The 14245-nt window shown below is 51.5% G+C and overlaps 2 protein-coding genes across 3 annotated transcripts in view; one reads left to right on the forward strand and one right to left on the reverse strand.

The window, feature by feature from the left end:
- The window catches only part of KAT7 (lysine acetyltransferase 7), a 31078-nt gene extending 29222 nt beyond the window's left edge, over positions 1-1856 (forward strand). For both annotated transcript variants that reach the window (XM_026513112.4, XM_026513113.4), the window contains one exon: positions 102-1856. In XM_026513112.4, the coding sequence (XP_026368897.1) occupies positions 102-203 (102 nt within the window). In that variant the 3' untranslated portion in view covers positions 204-1856. The remainder of the gene's footprint in view (positions 1-101) is intronic.
- Positions 1857-9362: 7506 nt separating this feature from the next.
- TAC4 (tachykinin precursor 4) lies at positions 9363-13684 on the reverse strand. The gene is made up of 4 exons (XM_048224283.2): positions 13548-13684; positions 11951-11983; positions 10908-10979; positions 9363-9720 (listed from the first exon to the last, which is right to left on the reverse strand). Exons 1-4 carry the CDS (start codon positions 13651-13653, stop codon positions 9677-9679), a joined length of 255 nt encoding a protein of 84 aa, XP_048080240.1. The 5' UTR covers positions 13654-13684; the 3' UTR covers positions 9363-9676.
- Between the last annotated feature and the right edge of the window lie 561 nt (positions 13685-14245).

Genomic DNA, 14245 nt, shown 5'->3' on the forward strand with positions numbered 1-14245 from the left:
TTAACCTTTGATGGTTCCTTCTTCACTAACAAGCATTTTGGAATCCGTAAAGACATTATCGTTGAACATGTATAGTCATTTTTCCCATTGTTCTCCCGCAGGACCTGATTGACGAGTGGATAGCCAAAGAGGCCAAAAGATCCAACTCCAATAAAACCATGGATCCAAGCTGTTTAAAATGGACCCCTCCCAAGGGCACTTAAAGTGACCTGTTACTCTGAGCCAGCGAACCCCAGCAGTAGGAATCCGTACCCTAGGGATCTGTCTGTCATTTCTGTTGCTCTTGTGATTGGCAAGTACAGTATCCTTTGGGAAGGCCATCCCCCTCAGGACTGTCCTGGCTCCGACCCTCGTGTTCACTGCAGACGCTGGTTCTGAGGAACTGTTGTTTCGGCCTCAGTGAGGTTGCCCGGATGGGATCTCTGTTAGACTTGCGAGCAGATCCCTCGTAGCACTGACCCAAGGTGTTCTGTTTGGTACTGTACCTGTCCAGTCACTGGTTCTCCTCATGTCCTCTAGCCCCATGAGGTTGTGTTGTGTCTTCTAAACTTCGTACTAGTGCTTCTTGCTGCCCGGTCTCCAGACATCCAAACCATGGTCTGCCACCACCAGGACCTTCCAGTTACTCCTTACATGTGGGGTTTTTTGTTTTTTGTGTGTTTTTGTTTTTGTGTTTTTGGTTTTTTTTGAAGAGCAGGGAAGAGGTACCATTTCTGACTGTGTGTACTGGGAGGGGTCCAGGTCCATTCCCTTTGGATTTTATCTCACTTTAAATGTTTCGCGCCATTTTTATTGAAAGGCTGGTTTTTTGATCAGTGTCAAGCTGACAAGAGACCAGTATTTTTTAACACTCCCCCAGGGACTCGTCTTGATAACTGCACATAATTTATCTGAATGAAATGGAGAGGAGGATTGACAGGTGGTGATTCTGTACTTTGATTTGAGTCACCTGTGGGCAGTGTGTTGGTGGAAGGAAACGAGTCCTTTTTGCCTCACCAGAAAGTGCCCATCCCTAAATGTGTTCCCCTCTCGTGACCCCCTGCCCCTTTTTTACATTTGGGGGGGCCAAACAATGTCCACTCGTCTCTTTCATGCTGCATGCTAACCGGTTCATTAGACTGCAGAGACCTTTCCCCATACCTGTCGCTCTGATCTGACGCACCTGTACTTCTGTCTCAGTTGCATTGATTTTTGCCTGAACCTCCTCAGAGAAGTAGGAAATGATTGCACATGACTTCTGGATCTCTTCTCAGCCCGTGACTCAGCGAGGCAGAGTGCCGCCCCCGGCCCCACCCCTCCCAGCCTTCGCTTCTCCGACAGTGCCTCACCCTCCCTCCTTGAACTGAAGTGCTCCTGCCCTTCCAAGAACAACTGCATTTCCTTTTTGGGATTTGCCACCGTGCCCCCCCTCCGCCCCCCAGTTCTCTGCTCTCCTATTTTTGGTTTCGAGCAAAGGAAGAGCCGCTCCCTCTAATTTCTCTCCAGCCCGTTATAACCCGCTGTCTTGGGGCAGCTTTGGATGTAGGACACGTGCTACCCTTCCCAACTTGGTTTCCTCCAACACGGCTGTCTTCGCGTGGAGCCCTCCCCACGGTCCCGACTCTGGTCCTGTGTGCCTTTCTCTTGTCCTCTCCGTACACTACTTATACTCACTGTGGGTTGGGGGGAGCTCATGTTAAGCATGTTCAGTGGTGGCTCCCCACCAGTTTCAGTGTCACTGTTAACGTTCATCCAAAAGCAACTTCACTGGGGGTTTTCTTAAGGGGTAAAGGTCTTTTACCGAAGCTAACCCTTCCCCACTATGTGGTAGAATGTGCTGTTCTATATCTACTCAATAAAGCATGTTCTCTGCTCAAGCCTGTTTCACTCAGGAGCTCTTCTGTAAGGTTGAAAAGGATGCAGCCGTAGTGAGTACGCTGGGCATTTATTTGCCCCAGCAGTGAGCCAACTGTTGAGGGATGTGGTTTGTGGCTGTGGAACTTGTTTTTCTCTGACGCAGGCTATCTATAGAGGGAGTGATTACTCTGAGCTTGTCTGGTTGGTGGGATGAATTCTCTCTGCCTCGCTTGGTTGCCGCTAAGAGGGATACATAGCAACGACAAGTCAGTGTCTTTTTTTTTTTTTTTTTTTAAGCTGTATGCCCAACGTGGGACTTGAACTCACACAACCCCAAGATCAAGAGGTGTATGCTCCTCCGACAGAGCCAGCCTCGAGCCTCAGTGTTCCTCATTCTGAAGCTCATTGTCCTATGATTTCAAGGGCAAAGGCACCTGCAGGAAGTTAGGATAGATGGTACAGCGGATACTTGGGATGGGGTGGGGACGGGTTTATCCCTCCTGTCCCCAAGTTCATTTGCCAGTAGTGAGCATCGTCCTCTCCAGTCGTGGGTTCTCCCAGCTGGAGAGGATTTCTGAAAGTAGCTGCATTGTCCTGTAGCACTTAACCCAAGGCAGGAAAACAGGCCGGCACCTGCCTGTGTGCCGGAAGCTGTGTTTCTCTCCATAGTAAGGTTGAGAACCTGTCCTGGTGGATAAACTAGGGACGCTCTTCCGTAAGGTTGGAGTCCTGTGTGCCACTCACTGGGGGTGGAGACGGTTGAGGTTCCAGAAAGACCCTTTTTACACCGAATGATGTAGGCCCAAATCTCCTCATTCTAGATATTTGTATCAAAGGGAAATTCTGCTCCCTCAACATTTCCAAAACAACGGGGTAGGTATTGTGAACCATGAGACTGGATGCGAAGAGGTCAGGGCACTTGAAGTTTTGTGCACCATCGGGCCCCCAAGACTCCTGATTGCCACCCAGCTTTCCTTACCAAAAAATAAAAGGAAGATTTCTCTGGTTTAAATCCCTCACAGGTATGGGAACAGAGTGTTTACTTCCTCAGCAACTTTGGGTAAGACTGTCCCTGCTGACTACCTGCACGAGAGCGACTCTGATGTTAGCCTCCTTAGCATTTGCTTTCTCCACTTTTTTAGTTCCATAATTATTAATCATCCTTTCCTTTTTAGTTAGATTTCCTGGCTGCCATTACAAGAAAAATAAACTGGTGGAAACTTTCAGATGAAAGAAGTGATTTTAGTTGATCCTCTGAGTAGCATTTGGGGGCCAGAGACCCAGAAAGCAGCAGCTGTTCCCCATTCTGATGCTGCTGGTTTAGGAGTAAGCTGTCGAACAAGCCCTGTCCCTTGGCTGGTTTCCCTCCTCACCACACCTCTGTAAGGTGGGTATTCTCTGCCTCTGGATTAGGAGACCCAGCCCCGATTCTCAGATTCCAAACCCATTCACAGTGCTGTCATGAGGTCTCTGCTGCTGCTGGTCTGGTCCCGTTTCTCATAAGGGGGATAGTGAGTCAAGTAATGGTTAACAGTATGGTTTACCCTTCATGGAGCAGGATAACGCTTTCGACTTAGTTTTATTTTGTCCCTGCAGTACTGGGCAGATTGCCTGCCTCGGGTTAGGAAGGACCTCGAATGGAGTTGATGTGAAGGCAGTTGGCTCAGGTCGGTGTTGGGGCTACATGTGAATGGCCAGTAGAAAAGACCACAGCTTGCTTCCAGTCCACGTCCCTCCTGGACTACGGAATTGAATGGAACGCATCTTAGAGGTATATTAGTAACTTGGAGGGTAGTTCTAAACCTGCCTGCCTTTGTCTGAAGAGCGATGGGTCAGCCAAATGGCATTCTAGAAGCAGGATGTTTGAGCGGTGTGGGGATCAAGTAGTGCAGCTCTCAGCAGTGATCCTTTATACCTTTTTTCTCTCCTGGCCTTTTGAGAAGAATCCTAGCATTGGGTCTTGAACTCACACGATGCAAATACGCACACATTTGTCTACAGACGGGGAAATTGGACCTTTGAAGTCCATTCCTAGACTGGGGTCAAATAAAAAACCTTGGTTTGGGGCACCTGCGTGGGTCAGTTGGTTAGCGTCTGTCTTTGGCTCAGGTCATGATCCCAGGGTCCTGAGATTGAGTCCTGCATCGGGCTCCCTGATCAGCGGGGATTCTGCTTCTCCCTCTTGCCCTCCTTGCTTGTGCCCCCCCCACCCCCCGTCAAATGAATACATAAAATCTTTAAAAACAACAACAAAAAAAACCCTTGGTTTGAAACAAAGCTGTGAGCAGCTGTGAAACCTGCCTTCACTCACCCTGAGGCCCTAAACTGGCTTGTGCGCAGGCTAAAACAACTGGTCCCATTGAGTGAAGCAGAGTGACCACCAGGGGAGCAGGCCTGGCTCCCTATGGCTCTCCACTTCCTTCCATGGCCTCCCAAGTGCTCGTATATATAAAATGTGGCCCAGGGTTCTGCATGTTATTAGAATAAAGTGAAAACTCCTTTGCTGAATGTGTGGTGTATGCTAGGAGTTGTAGAAACTATCTTTTGCTCTTCACTGGGATCCTGGAATGCTAGTACTAGACCCACGGCTTTTGCCCTAGGACTTTCTGCTACAGACTTTGATGACCTCCCCTTCCAGACTGTTTCCTGCTGATGGGGGCAGTATAATTGCCCACTTCCTTTGTGGCGTCTTCCAACAAAATGCCAATGAATGTCACCGAGAAGGAAACAAAGGACTGCCCAGTGGTGACAAATGTACCAGGTGCTGGTTCATCTCTTGTCTTGTGCAATCCCTGTCCGTGTAGGTCAGGCTGCCACCATTTGGGGGCCAGGGGGGAGGTGTTTATTTGTGCCCAGGAGTGGAGAAAATAACCTGCCTGTTGTGCAACGTCAGCTCTGTGGCTCCTCCCAGATGTTCTTTGTGAGATACAAATACCTTCATCCTTGGCAAGTCTGGTTCATCCCAAGAAGCTACTCTTCTTAACCGGGTGTTCGTTTCTGGGAACAGCTCACTGTATGTATTCCTAAATTATTAGAAATCTACACTCTTGTCAAACACACACACACACACACACACCTGATGTGGTAGGTCGTCTCCAGGCCTAGCCCCCAACAATTTCTGCCATGTCTGGGTGTGTGTGCTCCTTCCAATGAGAAGAGTTTTCCTTGAGTGTGGGCTGGGCTTTTCACTTGTTTTGACTAATCGAATGTGGCAGACGTGATACTCTGGCAGCTTCCACTTGGGCTGTTGGAAACCAGCGGAAATAGTTCCAAACCAGAAGCTTGAGCCATCGTGAACGGTGAGGGCTGTGTAAGAGAGACCACGCGGGGGAGGACAGAGAAGCATAGCCCCCGAATCCCAGCCCTCCCCCAGCTGAGTGCGGCCTCAGCGGTGAGCCCTGGTAAAACCACGTGAAGCTGAAGAAATGCAGCTCAGGCCAGCCAACCTCAGGAATTGTGAGAAACACTGTTGGAAGCCATTCATTGTTTGGGGATGATTCCATACACAACAATGGCTAAACGCAGAGAACCTTTGAAAGGAAAGGACTGGAATTCAGTTTGGCCTCAGAGGTTCAGTCAGCTGATTGCCTGTGATTGGGAACCACGTGTGCCGGGCCAGGGCAGCCACCCCATGTAGCTGCAGGGGGCGCTATTCCTATTCCATACGCGGCACCTTGGGAGCCAGCTCGATCCCTGTTTGGCCATTTAGCTCGGTTCTCTGTCTGACAAATTGCGTCTGAGGTCACTACCTGGCCTGGGAATCTTCGCCACCTCCTTACAGAAGTGGGTCAGGAAAAGGGACGAATATTCTGCTCTCAAGACCTGGCTCGTCACTTCTTGCTCATCTGTGGGGCTTCCCACGGCTCCTTGGATTCAGGTCACAGATCCTGGCTTTCAAGTCTTTCCATAAGCCAGCTCAGTCTCCATGGCTCTCATTGTTCCCCGACACCTAGTCTCAAAGTGCAACTGGATTAGTCTCTAGCCCCTTTCCTGTTTTTACTGGGAAATCCTCCACTTCAACACCCCCCCCCCCAGATGTGTGGCACGGAACACAGTAGTATGGGCAAAAAGGATACTGTAATACAAACCCGGAAGACACTCAGTTAAGAAGTATCGGTATGTTTCTTGACATTAGAACTTCTCAAGACCTCCTTCCTCAGGGTTTTCCTAGAGGAAGACACAGTAACATTTCCTAAAATGATCTCTGGAAGGAGCCTCCTGAGACACTGGTACACTGGAGGCAGATATTTGGAAGTTTCTTTCTTACCAGTTGACGTGCCCCAGCTAAAAAGGAATTCCTTGTGAGGTCTTAATTCTGCCCGAGAGTTGTCTGTATGATTATGGCATAGACTAAGTGAGGTAGGGAGGGGTTGGGTGTTTGGAGTGAAGGCACCTTGGCTCAAGTCCTGGCATTTCCTGTGTAGCTTTGAGCACGTGGCTTATCCTCATCTACGGGGTGAGGACAGTAATTGTGAAGGGAAATTTGTCTTGCAGAATGCCTGATTTGTACACAAATACTCATTTGTACAAAGATGTGGGCCCTGCATTCTCTTGTAGGAGACAGATACTAATAGATACGATTTCTAATTGTGATCAGTGCCACGAAGGGAAAGGGGCAAGGTGTGTGAGCAAACTGGAGGGAGCCCTGTCTGAGGAAGGGCCTTTATCCTGTGTCCTGAACAATGAGGAATTAGTGAAAGGAGGAGTGGAGGGATGGGGGCAGCATGCAGACTGTGGGGGGTGCCAAGGTAACAGACCCCAGTGTAAGCGGGCCCTTGGTGTGTGTGAGGGCCTGAGAAAAAGCCTGGCTGGTGGGGGAAGGACCTGAGAACACAGGGCCTTGGAGGCTGTCAGGTTTATCCCAAGAAGCTGAACGGTGGCCAGCAGGGGATGGCATGACCCCATTTCTCATTTTAATAGGTCGTGCTCCTGGTAAAGAATGGGTGGGTCAGGTCTGGCGGTAAGATGGGAAGCAAGGAGGTCTCTTGGGGCTGCCTCCCTCCGGGCAACAGCAGACCATGGCTTGTGTTAACAGTGGTAGTGGAGGGGGAAGGAATTTGAGATGGATTTTGGAGAAACCAAAAACTAGGGGATATATATTCAATGTGGGGAGTGAAGAGCGGAGGGTAATTCCCAGGCTTCTAGTTGGAACAGCAGGGTACCCGGAGGAGGTGCCGTTTGTGGGGATGCCCAGCACAGGGAGGAGTGGGTGACAAGTTCAGCACTGGGACACGCTGAGTTTGAGAACTGCAGGATACATGTTCGATATTTATTTCAGGTACTTCATGAAGTTTGGCTCCCTCATGGCTCTCTAGAGACAGGCTCCCCGAGGACAGGAAGTGTGAGTCCTTTGTCACACACTCTCCAATGACCTCTTAGGGGCCGAGCACTAGCGCTGGTACTGGAATAAAGATAAATGGGATGTGGTCCGTGTACTTGAATCAGAACATCGTATGTTAAGTGTTGTCACGGAGGAATGTGCAAGGGGCTTGGGGAACTTAGGAGGGAGTGAATGAGTATTTCCTGGCTTGGGAAGGCTTTACAGAGACATTGACCTCGGAGTAAGAATTGCCTGGAATAGCATGTGCATTGAGGGAACGTGGTGGGTTTGAAAAGGATCAACGGAGAGCAAGGCGTGGGCTTTGCACATCGCAACTCCCCTGTAAGCTCGTTAGGTCTCCAGGGACACATGTATCTCCTACTTTTTCCATCCTCCCAGAGCCATCTGAGTTCCTGGCAAAGTGCAGGCACAGAGAGGAAACTCACCAAATACTTGGTGACTCCAGTTTCTCTTCAATGTCCCCATCTTCAAACACAAGAAGAAAATCTTCAGTCTGCTCCGCGGACCCTTCAAGTTTGGCTATGACAGTGAATCGCCTCTTGGGCCCACAGCAGCAGGTGGGGTGAAGCGGGGAAGAAACCAGGGGTGCCCCAGGAGTGAGGAGTTTGGGAGTGGATGGGATAAGAAGTGTGTTCACGGGGGTTTCTGCCGTGGCGTCCGGGGAGGGCGCGCACCGCCCCCACCCCAGACGGCTCACTGGGCCTGGGTAAGGAGGGAGAAGGTAGCCCGGGAGGCCCGAGGTTTATTCAGGGCTCATGATGAACTGTCTATCTTAACATAGAGTGTGTGAGTGTGTGTGTGTGTGTGTGTGTGTGTGTGTGTGTGAGTAAAGCAATAGAAATTGATTAAGTGAAGATACAGAAAAAGCTCTCAAGAGTGAGAGGGTTTCCGGGGCGCCTGGGTGGCTCAGTCGTTAAGTGTCTGCCTTCGGCTCAGGGTGTGATCCTGGAGTCCTGGGATCGAGCCCCGCATGGGGCTCCTCCGCTGAGAGCCTGCTTCTTCCTCTCCCACTCCCCCCGCTTGTGTTCCCTCTCTCTCTGGTGTCTCTCTCTCCCTCTCTCTCTCTCTCTCTCTGTCAAATAAATAAAATCTTGGGGAAAAAAAAGAGTGAGAGGGCTTCCGACGCGACACATAGGAGCTATTTCATTATAGGGCAAATAGGGATCTTGCTGGTTGTGCTGACACCCGGCCTCTCCTTAGTGGTCTCTGCTGTCGCTAAAACCTACCCTGGCGCCCAGGTGAAGGGCCTGCCTTCTCCTCCAGTGCCGCTTTCCCCTCCTAGAACAGCCTAGCCACCCCACTCCCAAAGGATCAAACACCCCCCCCCAAAAAAAACCTCTAACCCATTTCCTTCTTTGTGGAGAGAGGGGCACAGAGGGTAAATGTCCTGTAGCCTAGTGAATTCACGAATCGTCCCCTACTGCTGAGCCCACACCACTCCCAGCTGGTTCCCTTACACAGCCCTCCGTGCTGATGACCAGCGTTGCCCTCCACGATTTCATTCTGGCTGAGGTGCCGCTCTCTAAGCATCCTGGGGTCCTCTGCGTCCTGCCTCATTGACCACTGGGGCAGTGACAGTCGTCTCCTCATCAGACTGGGGGGTTCCCTGAGGGCACCCTTTCGTGCCCCTGGAGCTCTTTCCAGTGCTCGGAGCGTGACTAACTGCCTGTGTCCCAAAAGCAAAGCAGTTAGTTAAAGAGCCACTTTATGCGTGAGAATCTTTGAAGGACCTGGGACCCAATTATCCAGGTCAGAAGACACAGGGATTTGCGGTGTTGAGATGATGACTCTGAGTAGGGAAGGGTGTCTGCTTTCAGATGGGGGCTGTCCTTACCTGTGTCCCAAGGGTGGGAACCAGGGCTGTTTACTGGTCCCTTTGCGGTTCTGGAAAAGCCCCCCCCCCCCCCCCGGCCAGCTTGCTAGGGCCACTAGGCAGCATATAGGCCCAGGCCATTCCTGCCCTCTGCTCTGTACCAGAAAAGAAACTATTCCTGGGTGGGGTGGGGGACTGGGATAGGCTGGTGATGGGTATTAAGGAGGGCACATATTGCATGGTGCACTGGGTGTTATACGCAAATAATGAATCATGGAGCTTTACATCAAAAACTAAGGATATACTGTATGGTGACTAACATAAAAAATTATTATTAAAAAAAAGAAACTGTTCACTGTTTGTCCATTTATTGAGCCCTTACTCTGGTCCCGGCACAGGAGACATAGAAGTGGGTGACACTGGGCCCCGCTTAGCAGTGACATGGGGGCTGAGCGCTGAGGGAGGGCAGGATCACTGCCGCTCACAACTGTAACAGCATGCATTTTTGTGTCACCATGGCTTAGGATCGAGGGTCCTGGAAGGAACCGCAGGGAGGCTGGGTGGGACACAGCAGTGTCGGGCGCAGGAGACACACAGAGAAGAGAGTTGGCCTGGCTGGCTGTCGCTCCATCGTCCAGGGAAGGAGACGGGCGTTTCGTCCTCTGGGAAGGGTGCAGTGGGGGCGCTCACTCTGACCCGTGGTCCTTGTCCTCTCTGCCTGGGAAGAGTTCTGTACATGACAGTGGTTTCAGGAGTCTTGTCTGTCTCCTCCACCCTTGGGGGGGCTTCCCTAGTCACTCCTCTCTGGGCCCTCCATTTCCCTAACTCGGGCTGTCAATATTTGGGGCAATCAGATTACAAGTTCATTTGCCTTATCTTCCAGTTCTCAGTCGGAAGCGCCTCCAGAGCATGGACAAGCCAGCCTTCAACTACTCCCTCTAGAAGGAGGGGAGTGGTGATCCAGTATTAGCAAGCCCAGAGGCCCTCCTAGAGACGCGGAAGGGGCCGTGGACTAGGTAATGGGAGACCCCGCTTTAGTCCCGGCTGTTCTCGGCTCACTGTATGGCTTCGGGCAAGCTGCTTTCCATCTCTGAAAAAAGGGATTCTTGCCCACACTCTGCGAGGAGGGACATTCATTTCTATTTGGGTACTGAGGTGACTTCCATGGCCCTTAGAATGGAATGGCTCAGACGTTTAGAAAAGAATCTTGAGGGGAAATAGAGGACTTGCCATCTCGAGTCCCAAGAGCCTATGTTGGAAGGAGCAGGTGTTCGATCAGGGAGGCTAGAAAGGCCTCCTGCTAGAGCATGTGCTTGGGGGGAAGATCAGGCATTAGAGAAGGCGGCCTGGAGCTCAGCATCTCTGATCCCCTCCAGCGCCGGCTCGCTTGAGCTTCTGATCGTTCCCTCTGCCTGAGTCGCTTATCTACCTTCAAGCCTGTTCATTCATTTATTGAGTGTACCCTTGGGCCCGTTGGGGTTGTGGCCCCTGCCAGAAGGTGTTAGCTGATGACCGCTTAGGGTGCGACCCCTTCCAGAGTGATTCACACAGTTGCTGAGGACAGGAAATACCGCAAGACTAAAGGCCTGACTTTCTAATAATCGCTGATCGCTGCAGGAATAAGGGGGATGTTCCAGGGTCTGAAAAAACACACATGAGCTGAGGGCAGAGTGTGCCTGGGTGTGCTGGGGATGGGGAGGGTGCAGCTTTAGGGCTCTAGCTGTCTCAAGCCTGGATCATCAAAGGGACCACCTGCCTGCCCCTCAGCTGCTCTCTTCTGTGGGACATCTGCCCAGTGGCTCGTGGGGAGCCTGCTCTGTCTGTCCAGATGCCTGGCCCCCACCGTGGAGACTGGCAGCGAGGCATCGGGCTGCTTTCTCATGATGCCCTTGCCATCCACCAGAGGTGCTCACCTACCTTCCGCAGATGGTCCCTCCCTGCCCGGAAGGCCCTGCGCCCTTTGTCCTTGCCAGTGCTCTGGTGGTGGAGCTAGAAGACAGAAGAAAGAGGCCTTACTCTGCTGAGTAAGGCCGTCGTGGGATCCAAGAAGGGCAGGGCAGGGCCAGGACAAGAGCTGGGGCCTCGTAAATGCAGTCATTCTTCAAGCTTCCTGGGAGCGGAGGAAAAACCGTGGATTGGTTCATTCACTCCCTGATTCATTCACTGATTCCCACCTCTTTCTCCTGCATTCCCCCACCCCTTTGCCCTCCCTTCTGCAGACACCTAGTGGGCACCTCTCAGAGACAGAAACTGCCTGTGTTGCGGGTACGGAGGTGGCCCACCTGCTACTGCCCATGGTGGGACGTGTTCTGCTCTGGGGACACCAGCCACGTGACCCAGCCGTGCAGGGCAGGGCAGGGCGCCAAGGACAGCATGGCGCGCAGGCCACAGAGAGCAGCTCTGTCTGGGCAGGGCAGGCGGTCGGGGAAGGAGAGGTGGGGCCCGGAGTCAAGTCAGTGAGAGTGGCCCTGGAAGATGTGGTGAGTTGTCAGAGCATTGGACTTGATCCTGAGAGAGTTCTGAGGGTGTGGCGGGTAAGGGTTGGTTGGTTTTCTTTTGATTTTTTTTTCTTTCCCTTTTCACCAAGGATTTGGGCAGGGTACTGGCAGCTCAGAGTTGCACTTTTCAGATCCTTCTAGGTGCAGGGTGGGGAATGGATTGGTTAGTTTTTTCCAGTTCCAGGCTTTTGACCCAAAGTAATTTTGAACCTCTGACAGAACTAGATTCATCCTGTCTCCTTGTCCCTGCAACTACTCCCCCCACGTGCCCAGACCACCTCTCTCAGGGGCTGACCAGGAAGCCTAGCATGTGGCCAAACCGTGCAGGCCCCGCCCCCTCCAACGCCAGCCTGGCATGGCCCCGGCCAGAGCATCTCCCCCACCTCCCTGACTGGTTAGGGGCCAGGCCAACGCAGCCCTCCGCAGGGGGCCTGCTGAGGGGAAGGTCTGGACAACACTTACCTGCTCTTCTGTCTGGCTGGATAGGAGGTATTCCTGGGGGAAAGAGAAAGAAGGAATGAGGGCCACACTGCTTCCCGGGGGTGTGGTGAGACGGGAAGGGCTCATGGCTCTTTGGGGTTCAGTGCCTTTAGTGGGTAACCACTGTTGACAGTTTGGCATTTATCCTTCTAGAAATTTCCTTACGTGTTTGCATATATATGTGCATAAGTATGTAGTTTTTTAAAAAAAATTTAAAGATTTATTTGTTTTAGAGAGGGAGAGAGAGAGAACACAGGGGAGGGGCAGAGGGAGAAGGAGAGAGAGAATCTCAAGCAGACTCATCACTGAGCATGGAGCTCGACTTGGGGCTCGATCTCATGACCCTGAGATCATGACCTGAGCTGAAATCAAGAGTCAGACGCTCAATCAACTGAACCACCCAGGCACCCCCAAGCATGAAGTTTAAAAAAAAGAAAATCAAGTAGGCTCCTATCATACATATTATTATATAACTTGCTTCTTCCACTTAACCGATATCTTGGAGACCTTTCCATATCTTCCCACAGGTCTGTCTCATCCTTTTTAATGGCCACAAAAGCTATGGGTGTGCCTAATATATTTTGACTATTCACCTATTGATTTTTTTTAAAGATGTATTTATTTGTTTTAGAGCGAGAGGGCAGGGTGGGGAGGGACAGAGGGAGAGAGAGAGAATCTCACACAGACTCCGTGCTGAGCCTGGAACCTGATGTGGGGCTCAGCCTCAGGACCCTGAGATCATGGGCTGAGCTGAAACCAAGAGTCAGATGCTTAGCAACTGTGCCACCCAGGCGCCCTACCTGTTGGTGGTTTTTATGTTCTTTACAAATTCTTGCTATTACAAACAAGTTGGCAGTAAACTCTCTGATACAAATACCTCAAGGCTTATGCATCAATGGCATTTCTATTCAGTACATGTTCTGAAGTGAGGCTATTGCTAAAAGGTATGTGTACTTCCAACTTTGATGGAGATTGCCACCGTGTCCTCAACAGGGTATAAAAGTGCCGGTTTCTTCAAACCCTCACCGACACCACTTAAATGTGTGGATAGATATACGGATATAGATATATATAATGTTGACAATGAATAAGAGAAGACTGCCCTCTGTCCAGACTATTTGCTCCTTGTTCCCCTTGGACATGACTCCTTCATTTAGAGTATCCTCAGGGAACGCGAGTTCATTTTAATAATTCTATCTGAGCCAAACAGAATCGACTAGAAAGCCTGGCCAGTGGCTTGGCTCACATCTAGATCCTGATGCCCAGCTTCACCACCGGTCTCCAGAGTCATCCCTAGTATGGATGGCAAGGGCACCAGCAGGGCGGGAGGCATTGCCCTCGCCCTTAGGGTGACTGCACCCCCACATGCCCAAGCCAGCCCCGGGTTTAACACCTGTAGCCTGGCATAATGAGCTCTCTAAAGTGTCGGGGTTTGACGATCATTCCTATGGACACTCTATGGCACAGGCGACCCCTACCCACCCCTGGCGGCCTGGGCTTGAAGCTGGGCCTCTGCTTGGTGTCAGCAAACCCGCTCGGGACCACTCCTCGCTGGACAGCACCCACCTTTATCACTCACCTCTCACCCGCTTCCCCATCAGCCCAAAGAACTGGCTCGCTTTGCCCCTCTTCACCTCCTGGAGCTGGAGGTGAATGCCACCATCCTGGAGAAGCAGAGAGTTCATTGTTAGAGCTGCGGGGGAGGGTGAGGCTGCAAACAGGACAGGGCGGGCAGCCTGAGCGACAGCAGTGTCATGCCGCTTGGCTCTGTGCCGGCACGCGGCTCTGGAGCATTCGTGCATTCCCTACACAGCACGGCGCCTGGACACAGTCCTTCATAGCTGATGTCCCTCCTCCTGTGTTCCTGCCTCTGCTCTCAACACTTTCGTGTGTTCGCTCACTTAATCCTCACTGAAACCACACCAAGTAAGAACCTGTATGGTCACCATTTTACAGATGCAGACACCGAGGCCCAGAGACATTAGTGTGCCAAGCCCACCAGCTAGGATGTGGGAGACAGAGCCGGAACTTGAACCCAGGTCCTGGCTCAAGGGCTCCAACACTGGAGCCAAAGTCTTACTTACTCTTTGCAACCGCCATATGAAGTGACTGTGATTTATCCCCACTCTACAGATGGGGAAACTGAGACTTATGGAGGGTAAGTGAATTGTCCACTTAGTGGTGGAGGCAGGATTCAAACCCAAGGAGTCTGACTCCAGAGCATGGGTTCTGCTCCATCTTATAAAATGTCTCCAACATAGACTGGAGGGGGCAGCT

The sequence above is a fragment of the Ursus arctos genome, unplaced genomic scaffold (assembly GCF_023065955.2).
Source record: "Ursus arctos isolate Adak ecotype North America unplaced genomic scaffold, UrsArc2.0 scaffold_24, whole genome shotgun sequence".
Taxonomy (NCBI): domain Eukaryota; kingdom Metazoa; phylum Chordata; class Mammalia; order Carnivora; family Ursidae; genus Ursus; species Ursus arctos.